This window comes from Bombus flavifrons, chromosome 5, assembly GCF_040668555.2.
Source record: "Bombus flavifrons isolate JBK064 chromosome 5, iyBomFlav1_principal, whole genome shotgun sequence".
Classification (NCBI taxonomy): domain Eukaryota; kingdom Metazoa; phylum Arthropoda; class Insecta; order Hymenoptera; family Apidae; genus Bombus; species Bombus flavifrons.
Window position 1 is genome coordinate 2,077,211 of NC_138446.1, and position 19,232 is coordinate 2,096,442.

General features: G+C 36.6%; 1 protein-coding gene across 3 annotated transcripts in view; it reads right to left on the bottom strand.

Annotated features, from left to right (window-relative positions):
- The window catches only part of LOC138179767 (cysteine-rich secretory protein 2), a 98,146-nt gene that overhangs the window by 25,953 nt on the left and 52,961 nt on the right, over positions 1 to 19,232 (bottom strand). For all 3 annotated transcript variants that reach the window (XM_069112896.1, XM_069112895.1, XM_069112893.1), the window contains exon 3: positions 3,956 to 4,053. In XM_069112896.1, the coding sequence (XP_068968997.1) occupies positions 3,956 to 4,037 (82 nt within the window). In that variant the 5' untranslated portion in view covers positions 4,038 to 4,053. The remainder of the gene's footprint in view (positions 1 to 3,955; positions 4,054 to 19,232) is intronic.

Below are 19,232 nucleotides of genomic sequence, written 5' to 3' on the forward strand. Positions count from 1 at the left end.
ACCAAAAATATTTTTCAGATTATGAGACAGCCTGTCCAACGATTTTCTATTATTAGGTCGTCTTTTCAATCTCTTCGTACTTCTCCTAAGTTTAACTAACGATAAAGGTTCCGCTGAATGATCTTGAAATTTAAAAATGTGAAATTAGATATTGAAATATCGTGTGTGAACCTATCTCGGTTAATGGCGTTAACGTGTACTATACCAAATACCAGGCGCATCCACAAAGGTTAAAGCGAAGCAGAAATGTATTTTCAACATCATTCTACGTACCTCAAACTAGTTTGCTACGTAATTTCTACCATTATTGAGACAGTTGTCATAACGGGACACCGGTTCTTGCATGCGCGCTTCATAAAATGGTGCCGCTAAAGAAGATACCTAGCGCGAACGTAACTTCCGAAATTTTAGACGGTTCCAGATATAATTTCGTGGAGAAGTGACCGTAAAATTTGTGGGAATGAATGAAAAGTAACGAAGTTGTGTCACGTCGTTTGGTATTTAGCAAGTTACTATCACGCTGATTGCCACTTTAGGTGGCATCAATGTACGAAGCGTGCAAAAACGAATGTTAGTACAAGTAATACTCAATAAGAGTTTACTCAATAAGAGTAAAGAACTACAATACATAGCAAAGAAATCTAAGGTATGTAGAATGCAATGAACATAAATTACTATAGATTCAGAAATAAATTTTGTGCTTTTCGTTAATAGCCAATCGGAAATTTCTGGACTATGCCTCGTAATAACAACGATAAACCTATGACCATTACGTAACACTACTGTAAACAAGCCTCAATTATCAGCAAACAAGATGCTAACGTACATTCCCTGTTCGACCTCCTCGACGACGTTAATCCACGATATCCCGCGAATGATCGCAAATTATCCGCGAATGAAGCCTGGTTCTCGGATCGACCAATCCGCATTGTCGCACAGCCAGAGAACCGCCTCGTGGGCTAATCAACGACAGCTTCATCTCCTTGTAAATTACTCGCAACCCTAATTTATCGCGGTGACCCACCAGCATCCGGGGGATCAGATGTTTATCCACTCACGTGTTCTGATAAAATCTCCAGACCCCTAATAACCCCTGACCCTAATTTAACATTCGAACCATGTTAGGCGAGGCCAAGCTCTCACGCGAGTATGGTTTCGGCTTGGGTTTAGCTTTTCTCTCCAGCGAAGACGAAACAGTTGATCCTACTTATAGGTCGGAACTTTGAAAGACTTATTCAACCCCGTTTATCTTCTAGATTCTAGTGGAATGGGATTACACGGGACAAATGTGAAAATTCTGATGAGTCGAGGTAACGTTGAACGTGTATAATAAATTGGTGAATGGTGCAGAATTTACGAATTCTTTGTGTGTTTTTTCGTTTCTTCGATCATCGAATTTCTATCGATGAATGCATGAACTTCGCGTGATTGTGAATTTACCTTCCTCTCCTTTCACGAATACGTAAAATTTACAAAATTCTCTGCGAATTTGTCCCTTGTTCTTCTAATCATTTAAGGGAAATGAATTTTCATGTATTCGTGTATTTTACGTATTTTCCTCGCCCTACTGTCTAATTCGAATTTATTTCGTTGTACTCGTTACATGTTTTAATTCTTTGTTTGAAATATATTCGACAGAGAATGATTCCAACGGGTGTGGAATTTGTGAAAATCGGCGTGAATTCCCTTTTTGTTTTTATAGTAAGCAATGTATTTGTTTCGTTGTAGTCGTTACATGCTTCGACAAAATTGGAAAAGAACAAATTCCAATTGGTGTGGAATTTTCCAAATGCATTGTGAATTCTCTTTGTTTCCTTTTTGTAGAGTTTCATAGCAGATATAATTGCATTTTATTTCACCACACCCACTGTATGTTTCATTGTAGTTTTCGAAATTTTCGATACACACTCCTCTCTCATTCGCAACTTTTCAGATTACTAAACCATTGGCTTCCAACGTTGCGCTAACGCAACATTTCACTCGCAATTTTTGCCAGCAAATTCACGGTATTGAACTTTGTCATTTCAGGTTGCAATAACAAAAGTAAGTTTCCGTAGTATTTTTTTATTATTATTTTTTCTTCCACCTAGATCGTATAATGTCTTGAAATTTGAAGAAATTGAAATATTTATAACATTAGGATAAATCAATCTTTTTTAAATAGTAGGAATAATCTTTTTCTTTTTTCATAGACCTGCGTGCAATATCTAGTATCATAATGTTCATATTTGAGCAAAATAGTATATATGTAATTTTATTTACGTTTATCAATAACGTTGCGTCTGCGAAACTATGGGATTAGTAGATAAAGTTCGAAATATAGAGGAAAATGTGAGTGGACAATCGAATATTTTCTGACAATTTCTTTTCGTTATATTAAAATTAAATTATTTCATACACTAAAACTTCAAAGATTCTTTACCATTGGCACTATTCGCGAGAGCTGCGTTGGAAATTGCCATTTGAAAGCCACTTCAACTATAAAAAATAAAGAGAGGAGCTCATTCGACTTTGCTTTCGAAAGGCAAACTGAAGTTCCGGTGATGAAGTGAAACGACTATTCCATTGTGAATGTGATCACAAAAAATAATACTATAGAATATTTAGCACAGGCTAGAAAAGAAAAGAAAACTGCCTCTGTACCACAGCCTCGTGTAACTTTCGAGTATAATCAAAATATGGGACACTTCATGATGTAAAAAGTGGTGATGGTCTCTGTTTATAAATTTGGTTAAGCGCATTATTATAAATTCATGGAAAATACATGAACTCGCACATACTAAAAAGATTTCGTGGCTAGAGTTTCCATTATATTTAGCTACGACCTTAAGGAAATTCTGAGGATCTTGAAATTGGAAATGAACAATCTAACTTAAAAATTAGTCAAGAGGAAAGAACAAATTATGGCTGTCCTACAAAAAATGTTTTATCCATAAAAATACGTTATGCTCGTACAGGGCATGCTACAACAGTCGGTACTTGAGCAAAGAGAAGATGTAAATCGTGCAGAAGTACAGCTATTTATAAATGCCAAAACTATAATACGCATCTCCACGCAAAATGTTTGGAATAGTTCCGATCTTCAAACTAATAGTAGGAATATATACCTTAAAAGGCGAAAGTTGCATAAACGTAAAGTTTCGTTACACGAAAACTAGCGATTCGAAATTTATTTTGATAGCATTTATATTCTTTCTTGTACATTTGTATAAATAATAAATAGCTATATATACATATAACTTGCCTTATCTCACTAATTGGTCTTTAATGGGCTAATAAACAAATCCACCATGTAGTAGAAACAAATTACTATATGTGTATAACACAATGTGGAGAATTTATTACTAACAACCGAACATTTGATTTTAAACTGCATTTTACCTTCTACACATTTTTACCTCATATTTCTACGAAGAAAACTATGTGCCTCACTTTACACAATCCACCAAAAAATTCGTAACATTTTTCATTCTTCTGTTGACTTCTTTGCCTTGTGTAAATCTGACTCACAGATGGTAAAATTCTCCGAGTAACTTCGCTCGCAGACTTACCATTGTGCGCGGAGCTTTGTTTATACCAACTTTATATCAGTACTTTTTTCGTGACCCTAAAATTAGGGATGATGAAGTTGAGAGTTTCTGTAACAGGTGTGCATAATGAATGCGGGTGCAACTTTCGAAAAACTCATTCTATCTGGCCCATGAAAAGCAGTGAAAAGAGAAACCCATGACAAAAATTAGAACAACTTGACTCTGTTCTTTTTTTCCTTTATATTAAATGCTCCATGTGTCCTATATTCCTTGTATTCTAGAAATTTCAAGAAAAATATAGCGGCAAAATTCATGGAGATATTGGGTTTGGTCGATCGATAACGATTCACGCGTGAGAAGAGTTTCTTGACAGAGAAAAGCTAGAAAGAAGAATCGAAGAGATTGAAATAAATGTGACTACTTACTCGGCTTGCTACGATGCGTCTTCCGTGGCACAGCCGCTGGCAGCGCCAGAGCTATTAGGACGATAATCCACAGCCACCTCATAATTTCCGATTACGACCTGCAACATACCAAGCAACACCTTATTCAAGAGCAAAGATCGTTAATAGCTTTGAAGTTTGAGAGAAGCTTGTATCGTTTCTCGCAGACTAATGGTAGTTTCATGAAAATTTTTCAAACTTAATATTTAATATTATAATAATATTAATTCAATATTATTTTATGGAAATTTATAGACTGGCTCGAGTGAAGCATTCGATACACTTCGATATTTGTCATCGTGTAATTTCTACAACGATACCTTGTATCTGTTTGCGCGCTTTAATAGTAATGACTAACAACATGTAAATTAACTGCTCAAAAACTTACAAAAATTACATCGCTATATATTTATTCACAATGCATGAACTAAATAGTAGACCTTCTAATTAAATTACACGTAATCTCTTCCGTCTTTGACGAAGGAAATTTATTCACGAAATTGAACAGGTCGTTCAAAGAAATTCATTTGACAAATTATAAAACTAAATTATACTTCTTTCCAATTTATATTTCTAAATAGTACTTTGAATTTTCTCGGAGTTTTCGCTTCAAGTCGGTTGTATCACCGCGAGTGAGCTTATATTTTCGCAGGCGGCGAGGTGTTCATTAAAGAAAGCCTCTTACCGGGCTTCTTATCTCCGCCCTTTTCGCGACGAAACGACACGGGCCTTGCTCGTATGCGCTTCAAATAGCCGAGCGTACGTGCGCGAAAACGGAATGACGTGCAGAATGAAGAGCGAGGCAGTCGGCCAGAAAAGAGCAGAAAATGAAAATAAGTGATCCAAAGACGACGCGACGTCAAGATAGAGAAAAGGGATTTACACGCGAGATTCTTTTACCTGTTTCCCTGTGTGAGATCTTCTTTCAATGATCCCGTATATTTTACGTAAATAACCGTAAATAAGCTGGAACAGAGCACATTTCATTTCGACTCTCTACAACGAAGCTACGTGACCCAAAAGTTAAACTGTATCTATCTACTTTCTGTATTTAAAGAAGTTCTACGATTGTCTTCTTTTTAAAAGAAACCTGCTGTACAATATATCATCTTGTATAAAATTGAAGATCTCAGGAACAAGATACGATAAATACATTTTTATCGAGTTACGAATCTTCAACGGAGCAGTTCGACGTCCACGACTCTCATAATACCAGAGAAAAAGATGGAAGATGAGTTCTATGATTGCAAATTTTATCTTCTGCTTGTTGCAAAAAAAAAAGACGATTTTATTACTCGCCCCAAACAACGGCGAAAATTTTCAAATGCTAACGTGACAATAAAAGTGAAAAAGAGAAGATGATTCTATCAACATCGGGAAATAAAATTTCACTTGCTACTCGTGTTGAAATCTACATTGATCGCGGTGAATCGGCCGTGTAGCCGAGCTTTTCACGGGCGAACGCGCTTCTCATTAATCACGATTCTCCGCATCAGCGGGAAATTTCATTATTTCTCCGGAGGCGAACGCGTCCAATGCTGTGACAGCGTCGATGTCTGCCACACTGTATCAAACGCACAAACGAAGACAGATTGTGTTGCCACTCGTCAAAATCGTCCAGAGCGCGAACACCGGCCAAAATCGAGGATTAACGCTGGCCTTTTTTTTGTTTTGCGCGAGCGAACAGCTTGACTACCTACCCGGAAAATCAGTCATCAGGTTATGAGCATCGAGCTGTGTCGACGGGACGCTCGTGGTCAGTAGCATTGAACGAGTTGTTAACTGAATTTGGTTAATGGATTAAAAACGTAATGCGGAAGCTCTCTTAAAATTTATTAATCTAGTACAAGTCTTTATTACCATAAAACACTTTTTTTTTGTTGGAAAATTTTGTTCGTAATTTTGTACTTCAAACATATACGATGTCTATAAAAAGTACATCGCTGTATTTATCATAATATTTACATACTAGATAATTAAGTCCGGATATATTCATAGCATTTAATAATACTTCCACGTAACTACCAACAATTCGATACGATAAAAAATGAAATGTATAATCTGGTAAAAAATGTTTCTCATTTATATCGTATTCATTTAAAAAATTGCTGATTTCTAATTTATCCGAGATCCGAACAAATGAAACGTGTTAAGTCTCAGAAATTCTTGATCGTCAAAGAGATCACTCTTTCTACCAAACCAAATCCTCTCAGTTATCATACCCATATCTCCATTATTCCCGCGTCCCTGAAACCAGCCGCTGGTATCAAACTCTTTATCCGTGCTTTACATTCACCTGTCCCAATACACCTATATAACGATATCTCGAACATTATACGCCCGTTTATTCAGCAAACTGGCGTAGAAATCGTGCATACCGATGGAACGAAAAAAAAGAGGTTGAAATTCTGCCAAATACCAAGCGCTTAAGGTATCGTTACATATTCGGGGCAACTATCGATGTAGGGAATCGAGTCGATACCTGAGCAAATGGTTCATGAGTCCGTATCGTGTCTCGATTTCAGGCCCGAGTGATCAGAAAGCCGATAGAAAAAGGCGAAAAAGGGCGAGGAGTAAGAGCCGCGTATCTGCTCTATATCTTAAACCACTTTGCATTTGCTCTATACGGGGTACCATCGTCTTTCCGGATGGCTGAAAAGGGTGAATTCCGCCGGAGAAAATGAAAACGGAAGGTATAAAAGCGTCTGCACACGGTCCATAGGACGGGGGTGCTGGAGAACGAAAAATATCTTTGACGTTCGATCTTGAGGACCTTGCGCCTGGTGACTTTGTTGTAGATACTCCACTATCTTAGGTGCGCGCCCGCGAGAGACTGGTGACTTAATAAAAGAGATGTTAATGTGGTGGTTTATGACGTAGACGTGAGAGCAGGATAAAGTTAAATTCAGTAAAACAGAATTTAAGATTGAGTCCTAAATTATATCATGGACATATCATAGGCGTGAGAGAAAGATATAGTTAGATTCGAATTAGAATACCGAGTGGTCTTTCGAGAGGAGAAATTTCACAATAAAAGAAATCGTGGCGCAACGTTCCAACGATCAACATCATTAGCACGTGTTAAAATCTAAAAGGAGTGTTAAAGTTTCAAAAATTCAACGATCTATTTCCTTATTTACTTTTCGCAACGTGTGAAAAGTGATTATTATTTCAAAACAAGTTGGAGTTCTAACGACTACTTTCGAAGGTTTTGGTGAGTAAGAAGCAGAAGTTTTAGAGTTGGGAACTCTATCTGTCTTCCTATGCGAAATTGGAAGATTAGAGGACTCGTGGTTGTATAGTTTTGAATTAGAGAGAGAGTTACGGAGTTCAAGATTGCAAGGTTCGGAGTTTTAGGGTTTTGGTTTATAGAGTTTCGAGTTGTGAATTCGGAAGTATAGAATAGAAGATGTAAATTCATCGTAGATGAAGGACGTTAATTACCATGTTTTATCTGTTTCTTAATCAGAATTTTTTCCGTTTTATTTATATTTATTCTTAATATCGACACATTTGTAGTATCGAATTAACTATAATTGTTAGTGCTTGAAAAGACAAGTTATTGTTATTCGTATCGTTATTATAAGCGCCTACATTCAATATTTTGAAAATGAATTATTTAATAAGCAAAATTTTCAAGAACACTAATTGATGAAAATTAAACAGTCGAATGAAATATAAGACAATTGTAAAGTACGTTGGCTTGATATTATTCATAAACAATCATTGTGTGTTTTAGATTAAACTAATCATACATAACGATGTAATTGATAATGGAAATTAATATAGTTGATAATGAAATTAATATGTAAATCTGTATCTGCTTCATTTTATTGGAGAAACTAGATGTTGCGTCATATCGAATTTCAGTAGTAAAACTAGGATACGCTCAGCCATGTCTGACCATAACTAATGTTAACTACTAAAACTATTATAATGTATCGTCGTGTTTAAGTTTGGATTGGATAACAAATAAATTTTTATGTAAGAGGTTAACGAAAAGTAAGTATATATAACAATTGTACATTTTCGTTAACATTGTTTGGAAAATTTAAAATATGTTGAAAAATAATTTTTGGAATAATATTTATTTAATCAGTTAGTAATACATTGTTATTCAAGCTATTGCTTAACAATCTTTTTAAAATCTTTATCGATAATTATATTTAGCTGAATGTTTAAAATATATTTTAACGATTAAGTAAACTCCTAATTATAAAGTATATTATAAACTTAATTATTGCTTTTACTTTATTAAACGTACAAATTTAAATGTTTCAATATGAAAATTTGCGCAATATTTATTTGTTTATTTATCATTCGATACATGAAACGTGTGACATGTACAGATTGCAACAAAACCGTTTAGTGTGACGAGTTATTGATCATTAAAATATTTGCCAAACACCATGTTGACATGCTTCAATAATGCAACAACGCATAAACCAATCATATACGTTAATAATGAAACGTCCAGGTCGTAGAAACTGTAAACGTCGATCAACAAGTACTTATTTTCACTAATTAATGAGCTTCAAATCTCTAGATTCAAACCTCCGATCGAAGCAAACATTTGTAACTAAGCGGTCATGCTCTGATTATATGTAGCTACGTTATGTACGCTGTGTCAATCATTATTTAAATCAAACTTAATTAAAAATAAGTAAAATTAAATCATTTCATAATTAAATAACAAATGATCAAAATATAGTTTCCAAGTATTCAAGCGTGTTTACCTCCGTGTTATTCGTATTAAGGAAAATCAACCTAATTTAGCTGATAACGAGAAAGACTTTCAATTTTGACAGTTATAGCGGAATGGTTATACGACACGAGTCGGTAGCAACATATACACGATAGGGTACGTTGCTGGTCGTTATCAGCAGAATTCCAGCATCATTTGCAAAATTAAATGCAAACATTCACGAACTCTACACAGAAATTTTGAGCGAGCGGTATTTCGCTCGTTTTTGTTCGGCAAGCTACAGATGGATTCTGTGTGCGATATGAGTACTTGAATTTATTACTACTTAAGCAAATTGTAAAATTATACGTTTCTTCTAGCTAGAAACACAGAAATATCTCGTAAACAACTTTTATACTGATACAATATTATAACTGGTAATATAACTGAACAAATAAAGCTAAATAGAGATCTAGTTTTTTCTGCAATTAACTTGCGAAATAAGAGTAAAACAAAGCTCTAATTTATTACGAAAAGAAATTCTACAAATACAAATGTATAATTTCAACGTTCGGAACTAGTAAATAGATTGGGCATCAGAATAAATCTATCCTAATCTGAGGAATTTCAATCACCTTCCTATCTCGAATCATTTCTCATAAAACTTCACAGAACTTCAGAATTTCAACGAATTTACATATTTCCAACGTGTATAAGTTACCAGTGATCCACGATACGTTTTCATTAAGTGGAGAGAAATGCCCTTTACCTCGATATCGAACTAAAGCGAAAAAAAAGGTTGAACTGAAACGAAGTTACTGTAATTGTCGGGTTTCTGTAATCGAGTATAGCAATGAAACTTTTCGACCCAGTTTTAACCTATCCAAGGTCTTAAATTTAACAGCACATTCGAAGAGTTAGAAAGAGCCATCAAACCAAGGTAATGACATTCTGAACGAACAGAGGCACTAGCTTACCCTTTAACTATACATATTATAGAACCTCTGTACTAAAATTTAAATTTAAATAATGTCAAAGCAATTTCACCCTGAAGCAATCGCAATCATTAACAGCTGTTTTAAGGTCTATTACGTATTTTAAATTTTTTGCACATTATTTGAAACATTAATTTTAACAACTAATCCGCCGGTTTAATCCCTATGTGCATGTAGTTAAACCGCGGTTATCAATCAATCACTTAACAAGTAACAGTCAGAACAGTAAGTTTCTAACAGCCAAGCCAGTCCATTGCTTAATCAATCAGGATCGGCATTACTAAGAAACAATCAGACTTCGACGTTAAACCATTAAATCCATGTTTCTCGTAATAAATTGGTTTCACCTGCAAACAATTTCTAGATTGGCTGATTACTTCAGATTAGGGCGAAACTATGCCCATTCATCGCCAATTTCTTTAAATGTAAAAGGGAATCTCATATTCATTGGTAACTCACTGTAACGAGGTAATCGAAACAGTCCGTTCATCTCGTATCGCCCTTTTAACAGAGAACATTGAGAAGATGTAGGAAAAAAGGAGAGATACTCCGTCTGGAGAGGAAGACGAGTTGAAGGAGTAGAAGGAAGATCCCTGAGGAAATCCGGCTTCGTCAAAGAAACCCGGTAACATCTATTAAGACCTTTGTCGCATGACTCGCATTTTTATAACCGAATCGACGTGGTTGAAACCCGATTTCATCCCCCGTTGGCTTTTGTCAGACAAAGGGATTGAGATTGCTCGACGATGCACATTATAACAATATTCGTGTACCGTAGAGATTCTAAGGAAAGATACGAATTCTAAGGAATGATCTTTGTCATTGAGGAACTTTATAAAATGGTCGATTTTGCAAATACCTAAAATCGCTCTATCAATTCTTCTTTCTTTCAACCAATCGTAAAATTACAAGTATTCGTCAATATACCTACATATTTTCGAAAGTTGCTTAATCGTGAAAGAGCTTAATTTTTGTCCATCCTTATAACTCTGAGTACGTTTTCAACTTAACGTATAAAAGGAAAAAATTGCTACCCAATTCTCAAGAACGTCGAAGCGAAAGAGAAGAAAGATGTCTGAGAGAAGCACGAGTGAAACCGGCCATAAGACTCAGAGTTAACGAGGAATAACGAAAGAGACCAAGACACAGGTTTCCCCTCGGGTGTACCCGGATATCGGGGCATCGAAACTTTTTCCAACGTCGCGTACCGCTAAAATATCGGTCAAATAACATTTCTCCCTCATTCCCGTTACCTTTCAACAAACGACCATTAATTCGCGGGGAGAGGCTGCTTCCAACTCGTTCGAGGAGAGAACCTCCTATTTCCCGATACTGACCCTTCTCTCCACCCCCTCGTTTAAAAACCCTCTTCTCGCTTCCGCAACTTCAAAATCCGCCTGATCCAACTGTCTGTTTCCTCTCTCTCTCTCTCTCTCTCTCTCTCTCTCTCTCTTTCTCTCTCTCTATCTCTTTGTCTCTCTTTCTCTCTCTGTTTCCATTCAAGCGGCGAATTCATGTCGCAGACGATCGAACGAATACCATGCGACCGCTATGAATTCGTAGATGGGCGAAGGCGAAGGGATGATAGCGAGACGGGGGGTTGTACTCAACGACCGCTTTACATCATCCGGAATACCGCTTCAGGCCAGTCCGAATGGATATAGAAGCCCAGCTGTTTGATTTCTTTTGATTTACTCCGAAACTAGAAGGTAGAGTAGTCTTTCGTGTTTTCGTGAGTTCGGTATGAAGGCGATGAGCGTTGTATATTGGTATATAGATGACTTTTTTGGAACCTTCCCTCAGATGTGTTTTCCCAAATAAACCTGTTTTCTAGAGAGCTTGTTCTTTTTATTAGTATAGTAGTTTTGAGGGGTAAAATGTTGTAGAATATGGCTAAGTCGTGAAATCGGCAGATTGTTGCCCGTTGGAAATTATATATTATTGCCTGTTAAAAGTACCGATATACTATTTGGATTAACATTTCGAAACTCACATGCCATTACAGTACAAGTCCATAGACTAGCCAGTTATAGAATTAAAATATAAGAAGTATTGTACAGCCGTCTTGAAAAAGTGTTCGACAAAATCTGTCATTATGGATTAGTACTAACACGTAAAATTCACTTTCTACCATTATATTATGATTTTCTAAAATCTTACTAAATCTTCTAAGAACTTATTGATCGAACCTTCTATGTAAAAATCAAGGATATTCTCAGGCATTAAGCAGATCAGAGGTGTACTCGGACTAATTTTATACATCCTCTTTACGGCTGATATTACGAGCAGTTAATAGATTCTTGAAGATTGATTGTATAAAAGAAAGTTTAAAGTAAATGCCACTAAATATAAACACATAACGTTCACCTTAACGTAAAGCGAAACGTCAAAAGACCAATCAAAAGACAAATAATAACAAAATTTTCCGAACGAAGACAGTCAAATATTTGGGACTACATTTAGGCTCTAAATCGACGTGAAAGTAGCACATAACAAAAGTTTGGCGATATATAAAATACCGATTACAAAGGAGAGAAATGGCATGGATGATTGGCAAAAGATCGAAGCTTAGTACGGAAAATAAATTACAGCTCTATAAAAGTATAATAAAACCAATCTGGGCGTACGATATACTACTATGAGGAATGATGGCGAAGAGCCATATGACCAAACTCGCAGTCCAACTCAATTATGTCACGTTCAATCGTTAGTGCTCCATGGTTTGTTAGGAACGGAGAAATAAGAAATAAGGATAATGTCGTCACGGTAAAGGAGAAAATAATCAAGGCACTCGGCAATTATTAAAAAGGCATAAGAACGCACGTTAATCCATTAGCCAATAATACATCCGATCGATATATCCCACGCAGGCTTAAAAGAATACACCTTACAGCCCTAATAAACAAGTAAACATCTGCAAATAACCCACATAAATTGATCTTAATGAGAATGACGTTATCTCAATGAAGACATCGTCGTTGTGGTATTTTGCCACATTTAGAACAATTTGGCTAATGTCTACTGACAAATTGCAAGGTATACAAGAGATACATAAAAGAGGACAAAAATTTAAATTAACTGGCGGCACTTAAGGTGAATTAGTAATTTCTCTGTTTCATTTTATACAGTACAGGCGCACACAGCTGGCTGTTTCTATTTTTAATCCTTACATTATATTTCTTTTTCCTTTCTTTTTACTGCCATAAATCCTTTTTTTACGTCGTTGCATTCTTCTTCTTATTTCTGGAACTTTTTCTCCGCGTCTCCTTACACCTTTTTATTGTTGAAATTCTCTTGTCGGTGATCTTGCGTAGCTTTTCATTGGCGAAATCCCTTTTCCGTGCCCAGCATTATTTTTTATTGCCCGTCTCCCCTTCTCGCTGGGATCCTCTGTTGCTAGAATCTCTGTCTGGTATCCTGCGGCGGAATTGCTTGACCGAATGTGAAAACTTTTTGAGTTAGGACCTGGCCATATCGCAGATGTTTGTATTAGCTCTCATAAATTTTGTATAAATATCTTAACTCCCAGAACAATATCCTTTTCAAAATGAAACTTCTAACTTGCTTTCCATTCCAGTATTCCATTAAAGTTTGAACTACACAATTATTTAAATTACGGACAGGTTCGTACTATTAATAATCATGCAAACTTAAATTTCAAGATCACTATTGCTTATAATGAATGAAAATGTAACTCAAAGCAAATTTCATTAGCACTACCGCAACTTTCTTCTCTGTAATTTCAAACTTTTCAAACGAAGAAATTATCAATTCGATATAAAAGGTCAGACATTACTTAAAATTATGAAACTCTTTTCATGAAACAGAAGCGTGACTGGACCAAGAACATATTGGAAAACATAGCAAATAAAATTACAAATAATTTTGAATTTCAGTAGTAACTGAAATTTTAAACATTGTATTTTACATAAACGATATGGCCATTATCGACGAATTTTCATAAATGTTAGGCGAAATTAGAAATTTCCCATAAACAAGCAGTTAAATATAACTTCATTTTATTCGCGTGGTATGAAAGATTAAGTATAATTACTATGAAAGATGTATCATTCCACGATCATTTCGCCTCGTCAACTTCTTCTTCAGCAAGACATTTCATGGAATTATTGTACAGAAGAAACACGAATGTACCGCGACTTTTGCTCACAGTTCCTCGACTTTCTGGGATAGACGAAAACGTAGTCAAGTTTCTTCTCCAGAGATTTATGTGTTGTCCCGAACTACGATACGAGCGTGCTCATTCTCGTCCGGTCTTTCAACTACTGTTACGTGGAATGAATTATGACGCGATACTTCAGACACAAGCGTGATCGTTCGATATCGTTTGAATTCAATTTTATGCCTCGATGTAACTTTAGTACTAATAGAAATGTATACGTGCAAAGAAGAATGAGCGATAAAGGAAGCTTAATACAACGAAAAAGCGAAAGAGATTTCGATATATACATATATTTATAAAGCTTCTCACGATTAAAATAGAAAAACGGTATTGGAGAAATTCAAAGGACAAATGGCTCGTAAACTGCAACCCTTTCCTTCTTTAATCCACAGAAACCGCGTCATAAATTCGACTTTACTTTACTGGTCGTAGCACTTCGAATCACGCCATAAATGTTTATAAGAGAGCTTAAATTTTCCAACGAGCACACTTTATGTAATTCTTACGTAAAATTAGCGTAAGTTCGAAACTAAAGCGATGTTTTACGATCAGTGTAGTTTTATAGCAATTCGCTGACGCGAACTGTAATCGACCGGGTGCTTTTTTGTTCACAAAAATAGCGATCAGTCGTGAACGGTGATATTTTCTGACAGCGAGGTGTGTTCTTTCGAAACAGCAACTGTGTCGAATGATTTATCGCCGGAGTGAAACACGTCAAAGAAAATCCGTAGAGATTTAGTATTTCGATTTAATGTGATCGAATGCTTTTATCGAAGTTGTTTTTGGTGTATCTTTCGAAATGATCGAAGTTTCCCGATGAATATTTCACTTAACAGAGGATTGGATAAGGAATCGATTTTATATAGGTATGGAGAAGATTCCAATGCTGTGAAGAATGAATTACGCAAACGATACAGGGTACTCAGCTTTTCTCTGCAATACGTAGAAATAAAAAAAAATGTCATATAAATATAGACGTATAAATGCTTTTATAGAAAATACAAGAAAATACAAAATGGCAATAAACTGATTTTTTCCAAAATTATGAAAAAAATACGAAATGACTATGGACTGCCAATTTCATTATGCAACGTGAAAACGAGTATCAGGATGACAGATTCGTCTGATGTAATATTTTATTATATAAGTTAATGGTCGGTCTCGATTCACAACATTGTTACAGCGCTCGTAGGATTTTCTGGGCCCTACATTTTTATTCCTGTGAATGTAGAGGAACAGCAAAGGATATCTATCGACGTTCGATGGAATAACCATCCACCGTGGGCACAGTCGAGCAAATATTCCTAGAAATGATCCCTTGTTATGCAAACACGCATGGAGAATAATCCGGTGGAATAAGCCCTGCTGGATTGTTAGACGCGACAATAATAGTGTCTGAATAGTAGAAAAAATAGAGATGTCGAGAATATGATTCGAAGGAACGTAAAATAATTCGACACATTTGTACGTTCTCGTTCTTGTCCACTTTCGTCGCGTTTCAGTCGATAAGCTGTAATTAAATGCAAAAAGAGCAAAACCCTAATCTGCGCGATAACTAACGTTGCCCGCGAAATTTTGCAATAAAAAGTGAGAAATATATCTCAAATAAATATATCAAACTGCAATAAAATCGCAATAAATTATCCGAAACAATGCATTCCCGCGTGTTAAAGGCCTTTGATCAGAGTCCAAATAAGCAAAAACAACAGGATATATCGTTATCTATGATACGACCCCCGGAAACAACGTATAACGGATTTATGTGGCCCATACTGCTGGTCGCAATGATAACGCTGTCAAAATTCATCGTTTTCTCGCGACGCGAGATAACGCGTCGTGTCCGGCTTTCAGGAAACCGTGGATGGGATTCGACTGTCACGAAACGCGCAATTACCCAGCTTCTATACAGGGTAAACAGCGTGTAACTTTCAAATAGAACATAGCAGTTAGACCGATGTTATGTTCCTGTGAAAATGTTGCATTCGCTACAGCGATTTCGCGTAGTTGTTTCGCTATTAAAATTAGATCCGAGACCGACGCATATTACTCTTGGCGGAGGAGACATATGTTGTTATTCTGTATGTTTGTTATAATTTTTCAACTCTGTATACCTTGAATTATTTCATGTTTACATTTCTAACGCTATAAAAAGAATTATAGATGCTAGAACGTTCTCCTGCTAGAACAAGACATAAACATTAAATGCAACTAAACATAGACAAGAGTGGTTTTTGTTATGAGTCTTTTAATTGCCAAAGCCCAAGATATAAAAGAGCGTGTTTTGGGCCAGCGAAGAATTTCCAAGAAATTTGTAGATAACTCCGTTGACGATGCGAAAAATTCACCGGTGAAACAAGCATCCGAGAGTTACAGTCAAACGCGTTTCTGTGCAAACGAAGGAGACGAACACATTTATCCCTTAGAGACTCTGGGGATCGTTTCAGATTCGCGGCGTGCGAGCAATTCGTGGCGTCGGCATCGCACACGCGCTCTCGTGTTTCTTCCGTTTCCATGTATGTATGCATGAGCTGGGACGCGGCGAGCGAGGATTTTATAAGGGATTTTATTCATTCCGAGCGAATTCCTCGCGGTAAAGGGTGGCCTGCAAGCCGACACCGAACTGTTTCATTCACATTTTAACACGAACCGCTAAAAGTATTCCCTTTAGCGAACCTCTCGTTCTCGTTTTCTCTCCTCCTTTGCCTCTGTGAGGAAGACGAGATGGACTAATCGTACGTGTTAGCCGTTTTCGGAGAGTTTCGTTTTACCCTTCGTGAATCATTGTTATCGGGCAAAACGGTTTTTAATATTTTAACAAAACTTCGAGCAGAACGTTGAAACAAGAAATCACGCATATTAATCGTTTCATATCGTCCACGAACTTAAGAAACGTCTTAATGACAGAAAAATAGAATTATGCAAAAGACTCGGAGAAAGAAGCAGAATAAATTGCGTAGTATATAACATGAACCTACTCTGGAAATAACGAAATACCAAAAGAAAGGCAAGCAATTTTGCAAATTTTGCCAATTATACCGTCATTTGTTTCTCCAATTGGCAGTCGTTTCGTTCGTTGCATCGACTGTTGAAACAGAGGAAACGTTCAGGACGCTACAATATACGGAAGAACACTGCAGGCGAATCTGTTTTTCATATTGAAACAGTCACGTTCCTCTGCGAAGGTATTATTACAACCGACATGCCACTGTCTGCAGCACAGCCTCGTCGCTCCTCTCCTGCAATTTGCTATTCAACCTGGAGCCCCCTGTTTGCCGAATAGTTTGTCGAATACGTGTACGTCCGCGCCTGCAGTCTGATTGGCTGTATGCGCAATTGCATCGGAGCCTGGCGCTCTTCGCGGAAGACGCATCACAAACTAGTTTCCCACACGTAAACCGCCGTTTCGCGATTTCCTTTTGACCGAGATGAGAAGAGGATTACTCCATGAGAGAGGTATTAACGTAGAAGCGAGTGGTATTGCGAGTGGCAATTGTGGCTCATGACGATTTGCATGGCAAGATCGTTAACGCCATTCCTAGTCCAGAGACGTATTAATTTAAGGATTATATAGATATGTTTAATTTAATTGCTTAGGGAAGAATGGTTGTGCCGTCGATTGTAAGAGTGACACGATACTTTGATACTCGATGTATTATTAAGTAATTCGTTGTCGATGTGATATCGAGTACACAATATGATCGATATACCGATATCGTTATATTATCTGGCTTTGCTTTACAATATACGAATTTTCCCATTTTTTTGTACGACTAATATAATTTATTGGAATAGATTACTACTGTAAGCTCACGCTAGGAAAGATGCGACTTTTAAAACGTTGCACCTTAGGTGATTCAAATAACCCTACCTTATCCCCTCAAATCATCCTTACCCACGAAACAAATCTGTTTAAGATCGCCATCAAAGACTTCCACGCGTAAACACCAACCCATCACAAAATAAACGAACCTCTGTCTCGGTCCTTGGAGATTTCTACGCCTTGCTTCTCCCTTTAACGGTACTGCACACGACGGAACTACAAAGGCGACAGGCAAAACTCGTTAAGTCAACGCAACGGTCTCAACCATCGGTTTCGCCGTGTAACGACGGTAAACTCGCGACTGTATTAGCCGAAACGACGTCGATAAACATTTGTAGATAGAGTTATATTTCAACGACAACGAGTAAACCAGAAGGGGTAGAACGAGTGGGAAAACGTCTTTACCCAGTTCCTAGGCGGCAGTATCGATTGTGCAACTTGGCTGGGAACTACTTTAAAAGTTTCCACCGCGGTACTCTTTCGTTCCTGGAGACTCTCAACGCTCGACTCTTCGTACCTGTACTCTCGGACTGGTCCCTTTTACGCGATTACACCCCCGTTCGTCGCGATTCTCACCAACTCGAACCACCACCAACACCGAATCAGAGTTGTGGAGATCGCAATTCGCTTTGGATTCTTTTCGATTTCTTAATGGAGACTCGAGTCCATTTCGATATAGAGGAGAGTCGTGCAGTACTGACCGCCCTAAAGTTTGTTGTTATATCTTTGCTAGAGTGGGTAAAAATAAAAATTTAAAGGATGAGTTTATAATATACTTACGGAATTTGATAGAAGGAAGGAAATTAATTCTGTGAAATTCAATAATAAGAATTAACAATTTCCAAGAGTAAAAACGTTGTAATTGGTTAGAAAAGAAAAATAGTCGTCCAGTACAGGCCAATTACTTAATCAGTAGATTTTTTGGTCTAAATTATTAATAACGTTGAAAAAGGACATTTAGACGTTCGAGTACACATTTCTATCCAAATTTTATTTTTACATAAATCACACGTAAAATAATTAATATTTTCGTGGTCTATGCATTCGAGGTTTGCCCAGTCTTCATATTCGTCGTTCTTGGGACATTAAAAGCCTTAGCCTATCTCTCGGTAATTTTATTCTTAAATAGTAACTTTATAGCGACATTTGTGTTCTTTTTTCTGCATTGGAATTTCTTCCGCGACATTTTTCTGCGAGAAAAATAGAAGGATATTAAATGAATATTCGTTAACTTTAGTTACCAACGGATTGAGCTTACAGATAAAAAAATTTTGGTCTATAGTAGTCGACGGCTAATTGATTGATACTGAGCGATAAACACGTAGAAACGTTTTGGATTACAGTGTATATAATTTACAAAGAAAGTTACAAAACTGGAGCTTGTAATTATACAGCTACTTAATAGATTAAATATGGAAAAATATCGTTTACTTACTTGACAAACAAATTATTAGTTCTAGAAAATAACTTTTAACACTTGGAATATCGATATATACGTTTAACGTATTGTAACAGCGAAAACAATATATCTTCGAAATAGATTACGCGTGAATTGTTATATTTGATTATTTTTATAAAAG